The sequence below is a fragment of the Sinohyriopsis cumingii genome, unplaced genomic scaffold (assembly GCF_028554795.1).
Source record: "Sinohyriopsis cumingii isolate HCF-2022 unplaced genomic scaffold, ASM2855479v2 utg000229l, whole genome shotgun sequence".
NCBI classification, from domain to species: domain Eukaryota; kingdom Metazoa; phylum Mollusca; class Bivalvia; order Unionida; family Unionidae; genus Sinohyriopsis; species Sinohyriopsis cumingii.
The window spans coordinates 4,349,923-4,373,129 of record NW_028315879.1 but is presented as its reverse complement, the minus strand read 5'-3'; the positions used below and the strand labels follow the sequence as shown (position 1 = coordinate 4,373,129).

At 37.2% G+C, this 23,207-nt stretch overlaps 1 protein-coding gene across 1 annotated transcript in view; it reads left to right on the top strand.

Moving 5' to 3' along the window:
• Positions 1-23,207, top strand: part of LOC149774465 (cadherin-23-like) — a 106,218-nt gene that overhangs the window by 31,219 nt on the left and 51,792 nt on the right. Inside the window, exons 2-6 of the mRNA XM_089945123.1 lie at positions 1,501-1,584; positions 9,537-9,695; positions 10,981-11,050; positions 15,635-15,798; positions 16,561-16,734. Of these exons, the coding sequence (XP_089801249.1) occupies positions 1,501-1,584; positions 9,537-9,695; positions 10,981-11,050; positions 15,635-15,798; positions 16,561-16,734 (651 nt within the window). The remainder of the gene's footprint in view (positions 1-1,500; positions 1,585-9,536; positions 9,696-10,980; positions 11,051-15,634; positions 15,799-16,560; positions 16,735-23,207) is intronic.

Below are 23,207 nucleotides of genomic sequence, written 5' to 3'. Positions count from 1 at the left end.
TACATAGGAATATTTATATCATATTTAAGTAGTTTTTTTGGGCGGGGTGGGGGCAGAAACGTCTTTTTTTCAATTGGTAAAAACCATTTGTATGAGATCCGTACGTGTTTCATGGTTTAGTTTTGAATGTAATCGATCAGTATCTGTTAAACAGCAATATAGGAAGTGAACTATTCAGATCTGCAAATCTATATCACCAACATAATTAGTAGAAGTATTTTCGGACTAACTAATATTTACACCAGACGGCTATTTCAAAGTTAAGAAAATGCTTGGCATTCAAGAGAATTTTGACAATGTAATAATTATATATCTTTCATCATCATCATTATCATCAATCCCTTAACCCAAGAGGTCGTTGGGGTACCACATATGACTTTACAACCAATTCTCTCAAACTTTCCCTGTTCTCTACTGCCCTTTGGGAATGTCCAAATCCTATACCTGTCCACTCCATATGTTGTCCTCCCACCTCTTTTTCTATCTGATTCTTCTTCTGCACTCTCGCACTGTACCTTGAAGGATTGGTTTAGCCAGTCCAAATGATCTTGAGACATGAATGTACCACTTCAGTTTGCGCATTTTTACAGCGGTCAAGAGGTCTTCCTCTGCTACGAATGCACGTTGGATCCTGTAGTGGACCTCTTTGTTGGTTACAAGGCCAATGTATGAGATGCCCACGATCTTGCGGTAGCATCTCAAAACTGAAATCCGTTAACATCGCTGAAGAGCCTGTTTCGTTTCTTGACTAGTCTAATATTTTGGAGATGACGTACTCATCGATTCGAGACCATTTCGAATTTTCATGACTCTTATCATGTACAAGAAGCCCTCATTGATTTGAGACCATGTTGAGTTTTCTCGACTTGTATCATGTAGATGATGTCCTATTCGATTCAAGACCATGTCGAGTTTTCACAACTCATATGGTGTAGATGATTCTTTCGATTCAAGACCATGTCGAGTTTTCATGACTCATATCATATACGGGACGCCTTCATCGATTTGAGAAAATGTCGAGTTTCCATGATTCGTATTGTGTAGATAACGCCCTCATCAATTTGAGACCATGTCGAGTTGTCAAGACTCGTATTATGTAGTGACGTCCTCATCGATTTTAGATTATTCTAGTTTTCATTTTTCTGTGTGACTGTAATAGCAAGGTATGTCAAACAAAACATATCAAACAACCTTTTCACATAAGTTAAATACAGACCAATTCAGAATAATAATTACATACCTTCGTACTTAGTTTTGCCCATAGATATCTACTTATTTTTAATTTTGACTTATTTAAGTATTTTCACAATTAAATAACACTCAAAACCAATTCTTTTCTTTCTTACCAACTTCATTCCTTCACTCTATTTATTTATTTATTTATTTAAAAATAAATAACACTTAAAACCAGTTTTTCCTTTTTGCTTTCCTTTTTTATTATTTATTTGTTTATTTCATTATTTGTTTATTTATTTATTTATTTATTTATTTATTTCACAGTATGCACAGGGAGCGAGTACATGGGTTGGCCAGGTAGTGGTGATGCAACGTCTGTTGGGAAACAACTTGACGGATATGGGGCAGGTGGGTCATTTTTAATCAATGAATACATCTAATTTGATGCTACGATTTCAGAACTTGTTCTTAAAATTAATGTTTTTTTGTCAACACAGTAAGATGGTGAGATTTATGTCCACATTATAGACTCCATTCTTAAGCGATGAATGTGTAGACCTCGACAGGTTTCTGGTTTCAAGATGTTGTTTCCTACACACATTCTTACCTGCTTAGCTTCCAGAGCCGTGAAATTAATGCCATACGAAATTAGTTCTGTATGTGATGAGGACACATAGTTTTTCAACGTTCTAAGCACAAAATGGTGACGTTGTGTCAATTGTCCATCCGGATTACGTAATATTTAAGCACTGAACATATTTTATTACCATAAAAAACTAGCAAACGCCAAAATCGGCTGTATTTCTTTTTCTGCTTTATTTACGAAAGTTCTCTGCACATTTTTCATTTTCTTTGTGTTCTATGTCAAATTATTATATGGCGCTAATCAATCGATCAACTAATTGTAAGGTTGTGAAGGGGCATTAACGTGACGGAATTGTTCCTGGCAGTCGTAGACCCTGTCCGTGTTTTATTTTGAGGTACCTAGACCCTGACCCATCACATTGCTCAATGTCATCCCGGCTACAGTTCCAATGGCACCACGTGAGGCTGCCTTTGCAACAGCCGGGGCTACAACAGCAATAAATGCTGGTATAGCTGCAAAAAGTGGAAATATACCACCAGTCTTTGCTATATCATAAATGGCAGTCGCAGAAAGACTAAGTCTAATATCGGTCTTTGATTTCTTGGCGTCATTGAAGTGCCTGACGTTATGTCAGTGATAATTTATTTGGGCCTAGCAACTTCTGTTGATTTCTGTAATATTTTTATTCCAGAATTATATTTCGATGTTGATTATAGCCTTCTAATCTGACCAGGTGTCAGAGTAACATTGACGTGTCGATATGACATTTATGCAACCTGATGTGTGATTTAATTGCGGACCGCTTGCGATCGAATTACATATTGTCCACAGATGCACCCACGACCCTCATTCGTTCACCAACACCCTCGAGCAGAATTGTTTTATCGGATAATATTACAGCGATTGCTCTATAATTACCAATAGCTGGTTGTGCTATACGAACTCGAAGATGCATGTGAACGACAGATTATCTAAACAAATCCAAGTATTCCAGTTAGAAATAATAGATCGGATATATTGCTGTGAAATCCCTCTGAGATATCTGCAAACCAGAAAAACATTCCGATCACGGCCCCATAAATGTCATAAAACGATGGTATGCACGTGCAACATGATTGTTATCAAAATTCAATAATTTTTCTTCAAATGGTTCTTTCTATTTATACGTAGAGAATATTCACTAGCCCCAAGCCTGTCAAACACCTTTGAATTCGCTCCCGTGAATCCTTCAGTGTTATCCTGAAGCACTATGAATATATGTCGTGGTGCTGAAATAACCTATCGGCCATGTAAATAACCCAGCAACATAACTTTTAATACTGTCTGCGGTCACCGTCAACCATAACAGCGTTGACTTGTTCCTCCACTATCCATGAAAGAGATCATCCGTTGTTCTTCAGTCAACGATGGTGCCATTGTTGGCATCAACAACGAAAGTTTTATTAGTATCACCTTATCACCATCAACCCCAGCACATTACTAGATTGCGTCGTTGTCAGTACAATTTCGCACAAGCACCACATTGAATTAGTACCGAAAATAATTTTTAAAACACCTCTATAAAATCCAAAGATGTATATAATTGCACATGAAAATGTTTCTTCATCGTTCAACATCGATCGACGTGCAGCGAATTCATTATTGAAATTTTCATTCATTGATGCGACTTGAGTTCCGGCGGCATTCATTCTCACTTTGCTACTCTATGGTTGATCAGTGGTATCCTTGGTGAACATCATTGACAGACCAGCGGACGGCAAATAACTGTATCGCGCTAGCCCAATAATCGGCGTAGCAACGTCGACGTTTTCATGTATGTGGCACTGTGAAACAACGCCATAACACAATTATTAACGAAACCATCTCGATCTCCAACTCCATATGATGCAGTGTCTGCATTCCCGAAGCTGACCTCCGATCTCAATAAATACATCGTTAGGGAAGAAATATCTGCTTGTATCCTCAACTTGTAGTTCGAGTCTCACATGTACATCATAAAATAATACTGATAATCACGCACTGATTCATCTTGAGGAGTCCATATCAAATGCCGGATCAGACACACGCTTGAACATGTTATTATATTTACTCTTGCCTTAAATGATTTGCCTAGGATCTCTCGAGATCTTCACGATTAATTACTTATCTCTCGTGGATCAATAACGACGTTGAGTCAGACCACTTCCTGCTATCAGACTTGATGTTATATTTTTCTCTCTCTCGGCAGCTTGGTTGTTTTGTCAGTGGCACACCAGCTAATTCCTTCAACCGTTTATTTTCAGCTTGATTTATTATTTCCCTCACACTTGCTGACGTCACTTTGGTACTGAGCAGATTTACTGGCTGCGATTTTCATAGTATTAATTGTGCGATTCTGTCTCGGATAGCTGAGAGTGCTTTACCAGTAACATCACCAAAGGCACCGAAAGCTTTGTCACGAACAACGTCGATGTCTTTCATTCCTAATAGTTGTGTTATAAATAATGGACATATGTCATCTTTTTTTAGACTTGAAAGAGGATGCCGTCAAGGAGATCCCTTTGCACCTTATTTGTTTATCATTGGGGTTGAGATTTTAGCTATAACTTTAAAGCAAAACGTGGATGTACGGGGAGTAATCTTTGACGCCAGTGAATATAAATTGGGTCAGTATGCCGATGACGCTTTTATTCTTCTTGATGGATCTAGTTTTTCTCTTGAAGCAACTATGAATATCTTGCAAGGTTTTTCTCTGTTATCGGGACTTAAATGTAACATAACAAAAACAAAAGCTATTTGGATTGGAAACAGGAAATTTTCTAATGAAAGAATATGTCCCGAAATGGGCCTAATTTGGTCCTCTTCTAACTTTACACTCCTTGGCATAGAATTTTCTCCAGATTTACAACAGATGGTGGAAATTAATTATATGAAGAAACTAACAAAGGCAAAACGAATACTGGCAAGCTGGAGTCAAAGACATCTGTCAATAGTTGGTAAAGTAATTGCTGTAGAGACTCTTGTTCTGCCCATATTCATACATCTTTTTTCAGCACTTCCTAACACATCAGCAAAAGTTGAAGCAGAACTAAATCGCACGTTATTTAAATTTGTATGGGGTGGAAAAGTAGAGAGAATAAAACGTGATATACTAGTTTCCCCAGAAAACGAGGGAGGACTAAATATGATATACATATTTTCATTCATTAGGTATATTAAGTTAAGATGGGTTAAAAGATTGCTGGAAAAGGAAAATGGAACGTGGCAGAACTTAGTCAATACAACTATACTCAGAAATAAAAAGGATATTTGGAATTTACGGAGAAGGAAATTAGAAGAATTTAGTAAGTTCATTAAAAATAGTTTTTGGAGAGATGTAATTTTGGCAGTATCTAAATGGAAAGAAGAACCGCAAAGTCCTAACGAGTATCTATCAATGAGTATTTTAAATTTTGTCCCCCCTAAAATGATCTATCAATACAAATCCTGAACAGGAGATGGTTTTGAAATTCTGAACGATCTAGTAGATGATCACGGTAATTTAATACCTTTTGAGATAATAAAACAAACAACTGGAAGCGATGATTTCTTGAAATGCTTCTCCTTAATATCCAGAATTCCTAAAGCATGGAAAGATGCCATAAAAAACCACCTAGTACATAATAAGTTTGATAAGCAGGAGGATAAAATAACGAACTTGCGAAAACAAGATTCACTCAAGTTTGTTTACAAAGATCTTTTACAGGAAGCTAACAGGCAACACACTGCGAAGCAAGAAACTTGGATGCAAGTATTTAATAAAAATATAAGTAGTGAGGAGTGGTCTGATATATATAGCCGTGCAAAATGCTGTACCAAGGATACCAAGTTGATCTCTTTTAACTTTAAATTAATCCATAGAATAATCGCTACTAATGATTTTCTTAAAAGAATTAACATAAAAGATGACAACAAATGTACTTTCTGTAAGAGTGAAACTGAAAATATTGAGCATCTCTTTTATGACTGCAGTATTACTTCACAGTTTTGGTACCGTTTTATTGAAGTTTTTGCACCTTTTTGCCCAAATATTGTACATCTGTCCAAAAAAGAAACATTTTTAGGAAGTGAACAACTGGACAGTTTGGGTAATTTTCTGCTTATTTTGGCAAAATATTATATTTATACTTGCAGATTCAATATGAAAAATCCTTCTATTTTTGCTTTTAAGCAAATAGTTGCAATGCATAAGAACATTGAAAAATACACTGCTAAGGTAAATAAAAAAGAGGACCAATTTCTTCCAAAATGGACCTCAACAATGAACATTTAACTTGTCTCTGACTTGATGGTAAACAGGAACAAAATACTGTAATATCACAAAGGCCATGTCACCTAGATTGTGTGCCATATGCATGTGTATATGCGTGTGTGTGTGTGTGTGTGTGTGTGTGTGTGTGTGTGTGTGTGTTTTCTTTTTTACTTTCTCTGTAGATCATATTTATTATCTCTAGATTATCTGATAACCAGAAATGTTTGATTGTAAGGTGACCCTGGGATGGTTCCCCGACCCATTGGTCAACCTATTACGGGGTTAATAAAAAAAAAAATTAAAAAAAAAAATATAGAGAAGTGGTCTATTCCCACTCTTAATTTTGTTATAAACCTAAATTAACAAAATATGGTTTCACATGTTTGGCTTGTTCCGCCTCCTTCGCATCAGCACCCCCCCCCCTCCGCCGCTTTGTACGGCCAACTTTGTTATAAGCCTTTTTTTGACCAAATAGTTTGGTTGTTCACACAACTTGATGCCCACTCTGTCCGACTCTTTAAACATGTGCTAAATGTCAACTGTAGTATGACAAAGAAAGTAAGTGTTAAAAATATTGCAAACAAAACCCCTAAAAAAACTTTTGGTTTACCCAAAAATTATCCTGAATATCTCGGGACCGAAGACAAAAACTTAGGAGCTACATGTAACGATCTCCTAGCATTCATTTCAAAAATAGCATGAAGAGGCAAACCATAAGATAACAAGAAAGGAATAATAAACGGAGGGCGCATTTAGAGCAGAAACAGAATGAGAAGAAGACGAATAGCTGAAGAAGGGGGAAAACAAGGATGATGAAGGAAACGAAAAAGAGGATAAGACAAACGGGATGGCGCAGATGTTAATAACAGAGGGTGAGGAAAACTACTACAGTAGCGGAGAAGAAAGCTCAGAAGGGACAGGGGAAGAGCAAGGAAAAGAAGAGAACACCGGGAAGAAGCAGAGGAAATAACACCAGGACAAAGTACAATGCCCTTCCTAGGACTATAAAAAAAAAACGATAAGAAAGTTTTTGACACCCCATTCCCAATTATATGATGACCGTAACAATGACCCCCCCCACAAAAAAAAAAATAGATAACAAGCCATGTGTAATATATACAGCATACATTTAGCACAGAATCCAACATATGCATATATAGTATACATACTACATAGCACACACATATAGCATACATACAAGAAAGGAAACAACCTCTCTCACCCGTTCTAAACATATAGCACAAACATACGACAGCACATATATCAAGATTTTGAAATAACATATTTATCTCATCCTACTTCATACGTACATAGGATTTCAATCTGACACGCGAATGTCATCTTCAGCCTAAAACTGGGGCCCTGAAAAAACACTGCTTAATGCGAGACCCAAATTAAGAGCACCAAAATCGATCAAAAGAAAGACGTACGCACAGTACACTGCCAGAACTAACTACTTAGTAGGAAACCCCATATACACTCAAATCGGAAACACTACTAACACATCTTTGTCATTAACATAGGGACCGCCCGAAAAAAGAAGGGCAACTAGGAATATGTTTGATAAAACGAAGCGAATGTGACAGCTGGTTGGACATGAGAAATCTAACCAACAGCTGGAAGAACAAAATGAGGTGGGCAGAAAAGATGCAGTAGGCAATCAGGACAGTGTCACCCTCGTTTTGCTTTGGTAGTATATACAACATTTAGTCAATACAACTAAATTAATGAGTATACAAAAGCCCACAACTAAAGTATTCGCACATAGCAGTATCTGCCTATAAACGACCATAATTTTAACAATCCAATCCTCTGACGGTTTTTAGATGAGAGCGTCAGCTGTGCCATTCAAAATCATTAATGTCATATCAGTTTGTTGGAACTGCATTTGAAACAAATTCACGTTACAATCAGCAGCTCGTTCAGTCCTATTGCGAAGAATTGTATCTGTCTTATCGCACAGCATGGGCTCAATCTGTCAGTAGTTGTAAAAAGGAGAATCGCCGAAGATGCCTTTCTTCAAATGAAAATCTTCCGCGAAAACCTCGTCGCGATCGAATCCAGAGAACACATTCTTAAGCTGGGTAACTATTCAAGGTCCTCAAAGCTGCTCATGAGAGACAGATAGCCTCGTCTACGAAATTTAAACAGAAGATTTTTACCAGAACATGTTCGATCATCGAGAACTGTTTTTGATTTATTGGACTGTGGACGTCACATGCCGTTCCACTGCGCCGACAAACAAAAATATCATCCGAAAATTCAAGGAAGAAATCAATGGAAAACGTATCATGGAATTTATCGGTCTTTGATCCAAAATTACAGCTTTACCCTCGACGGAGATAATGCTCGAAAGAATACCAAGGGAATAATGTTTTTGACCAAACCAATATTTATACATATTTCACTTGAATTAAGACGTAATAGAACTTTTCTGGCAAACTTAACTATTCTAATGGTAAATTCCTCAATCTTGTAAGCAACGTCAAGACTTGAAAACTCAAGCAACTATACAATCTACAATCATGAAAAGCCAGGTACGCAAAAACTCCACTCACAATCCTTAATCACGGATAAAAATCAAGCACACAATATATAATAAATCTACATACCACCAAAGCTCTCCAGTAAATGTGTGCCGGAGTTCAAGAGACTTGTTGGAGTCCTGGTGTTGAAAGTCTCTGTCGAAAGTGCTCCAGTAAATGTTTGCACAAAACGAGCCTTGCACAACCATGATTTCTTCCTTGATAAATTATTTATTATATAAATTATTTACCAGATACATGTACATACAAAAGATCATTTGTTTGAACTACATGACAGCTGTATTCCAACAGCACCTTTGATTCGGATGTTTGAGTACGGCTGCTGTTACAAAAAAACCACGTGTCCAACGAGGTAAAATAGAGTAAATAGACGTAAACACTAACTGGCCAATGCCATTATAACTGAATTAAAAGCAAAGCTTGTAAACCTGTTTACATATCTCGATTAACAAACCGTTGTTATGTGTGAAACTAAATTTGCATGTATTGGCCGTAAGGAGCTAGTAGTCTATACTGTGAACTTTTGTCTGACGCCCCACAATAACAATCCATATTTAAAAGTGCTTGTCGTGCGACACCAAAACGCCAGCCTTAAGGAGCACAGACGAGAAAAAGTACTCTTGCAGGTCTTAGCGTTTTACTCATTGTATAGAATTAGGTCTGAAACCATTGTCAGGTTCTGGATATATATGTGGGAGCCATTCCATATGACTAACCATCACCATTTACCATTAGGTTGTACTTTGGGGATAACGTCAGATGGATTTGTATAAATTTTTAACCCATCCGGTTGCAAGTTATTGCTAGATACATATTATTATCAAATCTGGATATTTGTAAAAACAAATTACATTTATATTATTGATTGAAAATCAGCGACACCAATATCACCATACACATTATATCTTCATCAACAAACAAAAATAAGAACATCTTTATTTTATTGTAAATTACACAGGTACAGGCTACCTGATTACTTCGTACACAGCCACTTGCTGCGGCTCTGTGAAACAAATCGAGGCCTATCACGATAAAACTGGAACTACAACTACGCAAGTCTGGCGACCCACCAGCGGGTCAAGTTATACCCTTATTGGAACCACTGACATCACTGGAGGTAAGTATTTCGATACTATTTCTCCTAATGCCTCACAGACTGAGTAGCATCAGTTTTGGTGATGTTATTCGTGATGGAATATGGACTGGTGCATGTAGAGTACAAATTAAAAATTCTCTAACATATATATATATATATATATATATATATATATATATATATATATATATATATATATATATATATCCAAGAATATTTTAGAGCACTTTGTATTTCCAGGGAAGAATAATTTGAATTAAAAAATTTCACGCAAGTCAAATACGTTACTGAACACAACAATACAAAGATTATGCAAGATCGTACAGCAAGAATAATTAATTTTTTCAGTAAATAATATCATAAAAAAATTAACACAAACGAATAACAGGGGTGAGGGCCAGAAGTTCGTTTCTAAAACAATCCAAGTCATAATTAGAAAGTATGTTACTAAAATTATACTAAAGAACATGATAAACATAATGTCCATGACTCAGCCTAAGATAATGATCTTAATATGTATCTTACACTCACATAGAAATATAAACTCTGTATTAGTTGCTTACAGAATTAAAAAAACCAATGATTCCAGTCTGGTAGACAATGATCTTGATTTTGGACAAGGTCAGCAACAAAATACAATTTTACATAACCCACAGCATAAAATAAATAAATGAAAAAAACCTAACAAAGAATGCTAATTCAATATACATAACATGTAACTAATTGTATTATAGTTTATGCATGCATGAATTTGTGATACTTGTACGTCAAGTTAAAGCCATTCTCGTGTCTGTACCATTTCTCTTTGTTTTTATTAATATCCTAATGGAGTAAACAAAGATGGACTGGTCAAAGAAATTACAAATAGAGATAACCCTATACATGGGTTCGTTTTGAACCAATAGCATCTGAATGAAATAAGGTGGTCAGTGGTCATACCATTATTTTGGACCTTCTTCTTTACTAAGTTTATAAAGCAATTTATTCATGCATTACAAGGGTTTTGAAACGCATCCTCGCATGTCACAGCAATATAATCAGCAAAATGCCCTTATGTGCATATATATTAATTAAATTCGTATGAGTGTTTTCATTTTACTCTCAACAGAGTAATTCATCTTTTGTATAATCGTTTTGCTTCATATATATATATATATATATATATATATATATATATATATATATATATATATATATATATATATATATATATATATATATATATATATGTGTGTGTGTGTGTGTGTGTGTGTGTGTGTGTGTAATTGTGTTTTAATTGAGTACTGTACATTTTCTATTTACTTAGTTAACAAGGTTACCTATGATGTTCCCTTGGCTGATCAGGTGCTTGTAAAAGTGGGGGACGTCGTAGGCTGGTAAGTGTACCCATTACAATTATATCGTCCAAAATAATAATATTAATGGTTGGGGTGGGGAGGGACATAGAAAATAAAGAAAGCTTGTACATGATCCGGAGAAAATCGGTAACAGATCGTTGGCCTGCAAGATATGAGGAAAATCTCTAACACTTCGCTGAACATAATTGAACTGTTAAATTCGGCGTTTAGCAGTGAATGCATACATGACAGTGGAAGGATACAAAGAGAAAATGATACACTGTGAAAGCCCAATAGACGATCGTGGTCTACACATTGTACATAAAATAGATTTTTTCATGGGTTTTGATAATATTTAAAATGACTTACAGTATTTATAATGATTTCTGAAAAATGTATTCAGCTATATAAACGACAATAAGCAAATTGACGTGTTTGTAATGCTTGATGGTTTCCATAATAGATATGGAGATCTGATTTTAATATAGTTTGCTTGTATATATATGTATGTAGTGTGGATCGGTTGCTTGTATATATATATATATATATATATATATATATATATATATATATATATATATATATATATATATATATATATATATATATATATATGCCCAGTATGGATCATTTGCTTGTACGTATATATGCGTAGTGGAGATTGTTTACTTGTACATACCTATCTTTAGCTTGTACAAATATATGATTATATCAGTAATGGGTGAACATTTTTAGAATTTGATTCTGCATAACTTTAAATGGCAATTATTCACTTTATCTGGAGCCTCATAAATCCATATTTCTTTCATTATTTATATGTCCAGATAAATACATGCGGGAAAATCATGTTAAAGTACGTGGACATTTGTGGCCGAGACCAATCTACAGGTGTTATCCAGCACAATCCCGACTGAATGTCGCACGGTGTGATGTCACAATGAAAGTTTTGCTTGTCTGTGAACAAATTCGTACTAACCCTATATTGTGGCGATCAGAATTGACGTGTTCTTTTTTTACCCAGAAGTCCAAACGCGCCATTTTGATACTTCTTCTTGAGAAGTAAAGTCTGTTTTGTCATCGGCAATGGCACGTACAAAGCAAACGAGAAAATTGCAAGTTGAGTAACGAATGCCACCGGAAAACAGTAAAAGTGCATAACTTCTACAAGATGGAATAGAATCAAGAACATTGAAAAATAACTTTAAATCAAAATATAAAATTGGATTAGAAACCACAAGGAGAGAACTGCATTCACGAGACGAAGATAAGGAAAACAAAAAGCAAGAAAACATGGCAGCTGCACACAAAGAGATAAGAAGGTTGGAAAATTTTTTTCAAGATCAAGACAGAAAAAGACGACGGATCATTCCTCGAATTTTCCTATAAAGAAGGCACCCAAGAGTTGGACATGTCAGCTACACCAAGAGATAGGATACTATCGACATATACAGTCATGATAGTTTTGAAAGTGATAAACTCAGATTATATGAGTCAAATCAACTCAATAACCAGAAATGGCTACAAAGGTTACATACTAAGACCCAGAGGGAACCTGCCGATCATACCATACGGAGAAATAAACATCACGGGAAAAACAGTTATAGTAAAAGAGCCCGCTCCAATCCTAAAGCAAATAAACAACAAACAGGAGAGCTTCATCTATCAGACTTACCACTGGAAATACGTTTAGAAGTAACAGTCGAAAGCTTTGAAAGGTCATTTGGGATAAAAGTAGAAATTCAAGACTGGCAACTGTTCCACAAACAACACAATACAATGGAATAAGAATCTTGGAAATAGAGAAAAACAAACTTAAAGAAACGAAAAGGGCCTTTTACCTCCAAGGTTTCTTAACTAAATCTTGGTATAAAGGCTGTATACATCATATAACGTGCAACAGATGCGAGAGAGCAGGCTACACTCCACACAAATGCCCAAATAATCAAGAGACCAAAGCAGCGACAAGTCAAGAGGCTAAAGAACAAAACAAACAAACCCACGTTGCGACGGCCGAAATCTTCCCAAAAACAAAGCACCAGGAGCAGACGAAACAACAACAACAACAACAACAACATTTACGTCTGAAAAATCAAGAGACACAAGGCGCGACAAGTAAAGAACAAAATACACAAACCCATGTTGCGACGGCAGACATCTTCCCAAAACGAAGTATCAGGAAGAGAAGAAGCAACAACAACAAAAACAATTACATCAAGGAATAAATTAACAACAAAAAGAAGAAAACCAAAGCTCAAAACAACAGCAGAAAGATTCACAACAAAAACAGCCAGGACATAAGCAAATTCAACAACAGAAAAAACAAGAACAAGAGACGGGGAAACACATACAACAACAACAGCGAGACGAAGATTGTCCAAACAACAACAACGAGAAAAACAACAATAAGAACTGGGACAAAAGCTAAATCAGAAACAAAAAGAGACGAAAAGCAGAAACAACAACAGAAGGAAACAACAACAGAAGGAAACAACAACGGATGAAGTCAAAATACAACCAGTACAAAAGGGTCAACAAGACGAACCAGGGCAAAAGAAATCGGAAACCAAAATAACATCATTAACAGAGAAGAAATCAAGTGAAATAGAACATTTAGCCTTGACAGAGGACCAAATAAAAGAACTAGAATTAGACAGAAGTAGAAGAATGGAAAAAGAAGGCAAAGGAGTCAGGAAGAGCATAGAATAATGGAAACATACTTATTTGACTACGATGAATATCTGGAATGTAATACTGAATGATTAAAAATAAATACAGAAAATAATAACAATTATCAAAAGATTTGTATACAAGATTTTATATATATATATATATATATATATATATATATATATATATATATATATATATATATATATATATATATATATATAAGTAATATGAACGAATAAAAAGCACTTACAAAATCATAAATCATAGCATACATGCCTGTTTGCAACAGTAACAGTAGGGCTGGAGGGCCTCCCTAGCTGGACTGCGAAGATCAAACAGGAGAAAGCACCCTCCTAAAAAAAAGAAAGAAGTCCAAAGAGATTGATATTTTTTGTCTGGAAGTTTCTTCATGACAGTTATGGTGCAAAACATTTAATAATTAGGACTGAATAAACTTTGCTTAAAAAAATTGGTATCAAAGTTTTATATATATATATATATATATATATATATATATATATATATATATATATATATATATATATATATATGACTAATTATCTCTATATTGTGATTTTATTGATGCAGTTTTTATACATACGTGATTGTTATGATAATGCATATCATTTACGACGTTAGTGTCAATTACCTATTTGTTTATAAATATATAGGCGTCATCTGTTTCTTTAAAAATATAAATGCTTTCATTAAAGGAAATGAGGCTTGCAGAGTTTCCTTTCCCTGAAAATTTATATAACGAGTGGTATTGAATGATACAGCAAATACTGTTCATATATTTTTATTTCTAACACGTACAAATGCACATTCTTGCATTTCCAACGCGGTTAAGCTTGATTACAAGCGACTGTGTATTGACGGAATGAGTGAACACTGCAGCGCCCTGTTCAAAGTTTGTTCCGCTACAAAATATAGTTCTTGACGTTTTGCGGGGAGGGGTATAGTGTTGTGGGAAACTACACTACACCACTGTCTGTGAGTTATCACGACCTCCTTTGCAAATTAATAAGTTACTTTTATTAGTTTTTGAACTTCTATTTTCGCTGATATTGACTAATTAAATATAAAATACACCTATGATTTAAACGAGAAAAAATGGTTTAAATGAAGGAAGTCGAGTACAGCATGGTTAATTGATTGAACACTGTACGGTTCGATTTCACATACCGGCTTGGATATTGAAACGAAGTGGAAGTATAAACTAAGCAAAATGAGAAAAAGCAAGAGGTAATTCAATCATTTAAACGCATTTACAGTTGATATATATATGCACACACAAAACAAACACGTAGCACAAAATCTACGAACAGTTCAAGACTCAGGATAATAATAATAATAATAATAATAATAATGATAATAATAATAACTAAATAAGGACATTAAATCACAAAAATGCCCAGGCTAGACTCAGTCGGTAACATCTCGTGGGACTCGATTGAACGTCCATTCGAGTTGTAGTGGTTAACGTCTTTCGTGTTGATTTTGTTACGAATGTGTCTTTCGTGATTATTCGTTGGTTTTCGTATTCAATGGTTTCGCCACCAAATTGAATGGCACAGATCAGGCAGATCACACAAACACACACACAGACACAGACACAGACAGATATATATATATATATATATATATATATATATATATATATATATATATATATATATATATATATATATATATATATATATATTCGTCATCCAAAGAAGTTAGAACCCATTAGCTACATATGTTAAATGCTCTTTTTTCTTCTTAACTGAATGACCTACTATATTGTCTGTCTAAACTATCCAAATTTACACATTTGCCATTATGCTTTAATGAAATATTCCAGTAGTAGGTCACTATATCCATTTATTCATGCTCCAGTTTAAGTGGTATAACTCGATTATTACAGTGGTATTTATAACAAAAATAAGGATAATTCATTTGTAATTAAAGGTACAGTGCTAGTGCAAACCTGGTGAAAAACGATAACTCTGGTTCCAACCTTAATCGACACAAGACGTTCACCAGCGCTATCACAGTGAGCACGACGGTTGATTGGAGTTCTGCTACCACGACCAATAGTCCCCAGTATGCGATGAAATTTCACTTGAATTCGAGTAAGATTTAGTTTACATGCACGACTTTATACAGGCCTAATTTTGATAACCTGCTTTCTGCCTGCAAGCCTTTCTAGATAAGTTGTGTCGCTTATATTTGCATAATGTTTAATATACTCTCGTATCCTAAATGTTTTTATTTATTGCATATGTTATGTATAAAGGACACACACACACACACACACACACTTGTGCTCATATGGAACAAGTGAGCTAGTGACCAGGCTAATTTACCCAATTAAACCAAGAAACACAGTTTTTCAATAGAGACAACAGACTCTAAACATTTTCAAAGTTAAATACACACAAGTGCGCCGCAGATATTTTCCGGGGATGGGGATAATAACATGTAGTGGTCAGCCATTACGTTTTACTGATGATTGTTTTTCTTTCTTCATCTTGCCATTCCATAGTGTCTTGAATGGGGGTGGGAGGGCTTATTAATAAAATACTCAAACACATTTGTATTTCCCACATAGTAGTGATGTTTGGAGTTGAAAGCATTGTTTGAATAACTTTATTTACCACGTGACTACCGTCCTATTAAGGTTTATGAACCATTTAAAACGTTTCACATTTTGAATCAGTATTTTCTTGTGGTAAATAGACTTTTCCGTTTATTGCGATTTTTATGTTTTTTATGACACTCACCGAATAAGTTCAATCACTGTTTTGCGTGAACGGATGTAATTATTGATGTCCTTGCATCAATGTGATATGCAATGAGCACTGTACAAGATCATTTGTTTATGATATTTGCAGGTAGCAGTCCCAGTTTCACCAACTTGCCAGTAACTAAGACGATGTTAAACTCAGTCGCGGTGGGTACATCGGTCTACACCATTTCTGCTACAGACGCCGATGTCAATGATGTTGCAACATTGACCGTAACCAGAACGGATGTTAATTCTTTTTTCTCATTTGACAATGCAACAAGTAAGATTTTCTTAAAAGGACTTCATATTATATACACATATACATTCTAATGCACCCCTGTCTCTCTCTCTGCTTTTATGAAGTAAATATTTTCGTTTCTTAACATTACCTCAAGGGGCAAATGAAAATGTTTTATATAATACACGAAAAACGAAACGGCTGGCTCGTAAAGGGGGTTACAGTGCCAAAACGCGAGGGAAAAAGCTGAAGGGAGTCAATTCTGCTTTATATAGTCATTGAAAATTTGTAGTATTTTTTTTTGTTGTTGATACATTTAGACCACCGCTCCGGTGGCTTAGTGGTTAGAGCGTCCGCCTCGGATGCGGGAGGTTGTGAGTTCGATCCCCGGCCGAGTCAAACCAAAGACTTACAAAAATGGTAGTAACAGCTGCCTCGCTTGGCGCGCAGCATTAAGAGGTTAGTGTTAGGACTGGTCGACCTGGTGTCAGGATAATGTGATTTGGTGGGACCTCATGCTACATGTCTGTGGCATGATGCCCCAGTGCTAGGCATCACTATAAACTGCCACACAGCAGACATCGTAGCGATATGACCGAAAAATCGTTAAAGCTACGTTAAAAATTCAAATCTCTCTCTCTCTCTCACACACACACACACACACATTTATACCAGGGATGTTCAACCTTTTCGTGTAAAGGATAACATTGCATTTTTTTGTTCTTATTCACGGGGCCGTTTGTAAACTTTGCCCACGTTTTTCACTACCAGCTGGCACAAGTTATATAATTTTGGCCGGCCGGGCATAAACCTACACATATCATATTCATATAGATATACCTTGATAAATTTTATGCAGCGAAAATGCCCACAGGTAAAGACACGTGCGGTTGACTCACTCTGGGTAGCACAGAGAAGTGTAAGAATGGCTGTATCGAAGAATACTGTAAAGCACAGTATCACCGTTTAGTGGACATAGTTGAATCCGATCACCAAAGTGCATACCACCACGATCAGTTTTAACGTGAAGAACAAAGATTAGCCACTGTTCTTTGTGAGCCATTTTAGTGACCCTACCGGCAGTCGATCTAAACTTTAATCGGCCAGGTAAGTACAGCCAACACATTGGCAAGCTTTGCTGATATTGACTTTCTTTTTAAGGTTAGTGACATGGAAAAACTTGAGTGCAGCAACAAAGCTAACACAGTCAGTGTCTTTGGCTGTAAAAGCATGGTTCATACAGACGGCACATTAGCGAGTCACAAAAATAGGCAATATTCGATAGACCTGCTATAGTAGCCTGATACGGGGTCACAAGAAACACAACGAAACGAAGCACATCTCTCGCCAGTGCCTGCACGTGTTCAGCTGCGCGGACGTATTGGAAGCCCACACGTAAGACCGCTGAGGTATGTGCGAACATCTTCAGCGTGAGTCCAGTCAGGAACTTCCTGGCCTTCCAAGACCGACACCATCACGTGTGCGTATGGAAAGCATTGCCCGGAATCGAAATAATAAATCAACAGATAAACAACTGTCAGGCTTTTCATGTAACTTTTGCTATTTAATTGTTCACAGCAGTAGCGTTTCACCAACGTCCACAGAACAGGAGAATTTCATCAAAGTGCGGGAAATGTACCATACATGCAGCTGAAGAGACATATAAACCAAGGTGTAGTGGAATTTCAGAAAAACTTCTACAAGCTGCGGAGCGACTCTGTCTTTGGAAAGACAATGGGAAAAAAAAAACAACTAGGAAAGCGCCATCTTTGGGACTTGAAGGGGACAAATAGATGCTGCGTTGCCTGATTTCCGATCTTGCGTTTCAGTCGAGGAAAATGTTGAGCGCAAAACGTTTCGATGTTCCTTAGAAAGTGAGAAACTTGAAACTCAAACTCCACCACGTATACGAGCTTCGTTGGACCAATTAACAGAAACACTCGCAATAATGGTGGACTTTTTGAGTCGCGAACGTTCCTTGGAGAGCGTGTTTCCCATTGTGTTATTCTGTCTCGTGAACGTCTGCAGTCTTTGTATTTTGTGTGCAGTGTAGACAAAATTCAAGCATTGCAAAGTATGTAGCAACCATTTTATTGCATGGACATTATTGACTTCTCAGCAACAAAAGAGCCTTAGCACCACTAGGCGCTGTCTCCTAACTGCATACGGGTGCTGGTTATTGGTCTGTCTGGATGTCGAAAGACGTAGCTGCTGGTGAACCTCCTGACCTGGTGGATGAAATAGAACAGGCATAACGATGTTGCGCCTAGCGCGGATGATCACGAATGCTACGACATTCTGCGACGAAGCAACAACGCCGACATCTTTTCAGCAGGTGAAGATCCTGCCAAAGGCCTGTGCTGAAACGCCGAGATGCAAAACAATTTTAACCATTTAGGACACCGTGACGTGTATCTCCAACATAAAGTACGCCCCAGGCCTCAATGAATGACGAAATAATCTGATACCATACTCCTGCGCATAAAGTCCAACAATATATTTAGCAAAATTAAGTACAAAGAGTCTAACAACTGATGTAACAAATAATATCGTTCGAAAATGGAACTAATCAAAACGTGTAACAGCAACGAGCAATCAAGCAATACGCAACTTATGGAACTTGTAAACAACAATGACTGATAGATGACAAGATGGCCGCTATCGCTTAACCGGCTTGAAGCAGCTTTTCCGTTTTTTAGTGCCGTTTTCATGATATTTGTGCTTGTTGCCTGTTTTCATCTTCGTTATTGTATTCATTATGTATTGGCTGTTCATTTCGTATGTGTTTCTTCATCTCCTTGTTTTGGAGACTAGAAAAATTAGACTTTTTCTCAGCTGTCTTTCTCCACTGTTTTTGAACAAATCGCCATCACGTGATACTCGCCAGTCAACCCGTTTATGCTACGACGGACCCTCATTAACTGCTTTAAATGATCACTCCTTGGCTCTCCACACTACATTGTGCTCTACACTAAACGAACTGGGACTACATTTATCATTACCTAAATGTAAACAGAAGCGAAAAAAGAAACGTTGTTTCAAAGCTGGCCGGCGTAGAACAGGAAGAAGATCCCCAGTTATATCCCTTATTTCGGCACAACCATTTAAAAACAATTCGACCGTAAATTTAGATAACCTAATTCAAATCCCTATTAATTCGTCAACCTTTGTGTCAACTATCCAATAAATACCTTTGCGCATTGCATTATTCAATGCCCAGTCAGCAGGACCACCGGAATAGCGCACGGAAATAGTTAATTTTATCAACGACCAAAATAATGACATAATTTTCCTGACAGAAACCAGGCTATAAACATCAGGCGATGAGCCCAAGTGTGCGGATCTAACACCCACTGGTTACTCCATCAAGTCGTTACCCCGTAATTCTCGCGGAGCTGGAATTGCTGTCATCACAAAGCACTCCATGATAAAACATCTTACCTACACCACGACATTCACTTTCCATCACACATCGTTTGAACTAGTCCAAACAACACTCACATTGGAGCAAAAGTCAGTCAATTTTTTCTGCCTATACCGCCCTCCTCCTAGTAGAAAAAACAAGGTGGCTGACTCTCTCTTTTTAGAGCAGTTTCCGAATCTCCTGGAGTATGGAAATTCGATAGGTGGCAACCTGATTATTCTTGGAGATTTCATCTGTCACTTTGACTGTCCCGGAAACTCAAATACATCAAAACTCATAGATTCCATTAATGTTTTCAACCTCAAATAGTTAGTTAACCAACCCACCCATAAACATGGTCACATTTTAGACTGGATTCTTCATAGACCTGATGATAACATTTCTACGGTCCTCCCTGGTATCTCATGACCTTGCATCAGATCACCTCTGCATTATATGCCATATTGACGTATCAGTCCCTAACCCTCCACCTTTATCTGCTACTAAGAGAAACCTCCGTATGATAAATAGAACCAAACTAATGCACGACATCCAAGCTAACCTACCAACTTGCTTACCTCCTACCGCAGAACAAATCGATAACTGTCTGCGTTCATTACTTGACAAACATGCCCCAGCTACCAAGTGCAGAGTATCAATTCAAAAGTGTTCTCCATGGTATAGCAGTGTTAGGGACCAGCTTCGCACAGCTAAAAGAGACCGCCGTAAAGCTGAGAGGCTCTGGCTTTCCACCAGACTCACTATTCATAAGCAAATCTATGAAGTCGCTAAGAAGAATGTCACAGATATAGTCCATGCAGCGAAATCAGCCCACTACACTACTAAGATCATGGAAAGTTCCAGCTGCAAAGAGCTCTTCGAGATTACTAACAAGCTAACGTCAAGGAACAAATCAACACCCTTCCAACTACCTTTTCTCCAGTCGACCTTCCGGACATGTTTGCAAATTTTGCTCGTGACAAAGTACAAACCATTAGACATAAGCTTGACACCACAATTTCAATTGACTGGGATACAGAATTTGAGCGGTAACCATTAGCAGCATTTTAACCTGTCTCAATGGATTTTGTACGTACAATCGTGATGAAGAGTGCACCAAAGTCGTGTGAACTTGATCCAATTCCAACATCACTGCTGCTTGAGTGCTTAGATCCAGTATTGCCTTCACTAACTGATGCTATTAATAGCTCTCTCTCATCTGGGGAATTCCCATCATTTTTCAAATCTGCCATTGTAAAGCCTCTGCTGAAGAAACCAACACTAGACCATAACAGTAGTGAAGTGGGTCACCCTAGCCTCAATGGGAATTATCATTACAGAGACCCCTGGGTCACTCTAGCCTCAATGGAAAATTAACACGGGAAAAAGTCTTGGGTCACTCTAGCCTCAAGGGGAATTGAACATGGGGAAAAAAGTCTTGAGTCACTCTAGCCTCAAGGGGAATTGAACATGGGGGAATAAAGTGTGGGTCTATTTAGGGACAAGGGGGGAATTGAACATGGGATTTGTTTTTGTTTTTTTTTTTTTTTTTTTTTTAAATTTAAAAAAGAGGTAGGCAATGGAAAGTCATTCTCTTTTCGAGAAATATAGGTGGCCCTGAAAAGGGCCTTTGGGTTTATGTTAATGTATCCATTAACATAAAGGGCATATGCGGCATCTTCTTGTCCTCAAGCTGCGTCTTACTCGAGGGCCATAAATCAGTGTCCTCTTGAGGCAACCTTGTCTTTCTACGTACACTCTTCGTATCCACAGACTGGTGTCTGACTTGTCGACAACTGTCCACTTGGATCGGACATACATGAGCATGTCCGTCCTAAACATCATGGAAGACACAAGGGTGGATGATTCGACTGTGGTCCACATCTTGAAGCGACGAGAACAGGTGAATCAATGCAGTGAACTGCGCTTATTTATAGGTAGAGAAAGGATTGAAACGGATTGAGTTCATTCACCAATCCGAACACGCGTTACAAAATTCAGTCAGCCCGCATCCAATCGGAAGAGAGCAGTCTGTGACGTGACGTGGTCTATATAGATTCGCTAGCGCTTGTGTGTAGTCAATCTATGCGACAGTGATTCAACATGACGGAAACTCAGAAAACGATCCACTGGAGTGCACCAGCAGGGGAGACTGCCCAAGGGAACCCGGACTTACTTTCAGAAGAGGTACATTGGGATTTTGTGGATTTTCTTACCTCGTAAGAATTTGTTCCGGAACCTTCGTTACCTTCTTCATTACCGCAAGTGGAGAATTTTAGACAGAGACAGAAAAAAAATTGGAGAAATTTATACAATGACAAAAGGAAGCGGAACAAGCTTTTCTCCTACAGCAGCAGCAAGAAGAAGAGGTAAGAAAAAAACAACAGCAACAACAGCAAGAAGAAGTAGCAGCAAAGAAACAAGAGGGTGAAAATCAAACGGTCACGGTACTGTTGGACATTTTAGCGGAGTTAAGAAGTCTGAAACAAATGTATCAGACTTCTTTATTACGACCGAAGAGAATACGACCTTCCCGAGCTAAACACGCCAACCCTGTGACTAAGTCTACCGTACCACCCTTAGTGATTTCAACCCAATCATCAACATTACGCAGTCCAGAAGTAGGCCTTGGCCGTGGCAAAGGCTTAAGGCAGTTAAAGTTGATTGCTTAAACTCACCCCTACACCAAAAAAGGCCCTTTTCAGGGCCACCCACATTTCTCGAAAAGAGATAACCCTTTCAATTTGCCAATAACTCAAAAACAACCCATTTTACCCCCCCCCCCCATAGTACGTGTCTTTGTATGAGTGCGTGAGTGTAGCTTCTTATTTTAAAATCAAAACTCAAAGACACTTACCTTATATCATTAATTTATTCTTTTATCCATTGTTACAATCCAATTCACAATTCACAACACAACACTTTAATAAAAAGTTCATTGACTTCTTCTTTCTCCTTGTTTAGTCTCTCTGTTTTTTTAAATTTCTTCACCGTCACACTCTTTTCCTCTTCTTCCTCCTCACTTTCTTCCCTTCTTCTTTTCTTCTCCTGTTTCTTTTTCTTCACCTGTCTGCTTTCTTCCTCTGAAAAATCCCTCTCTTCTTCCGAAGAA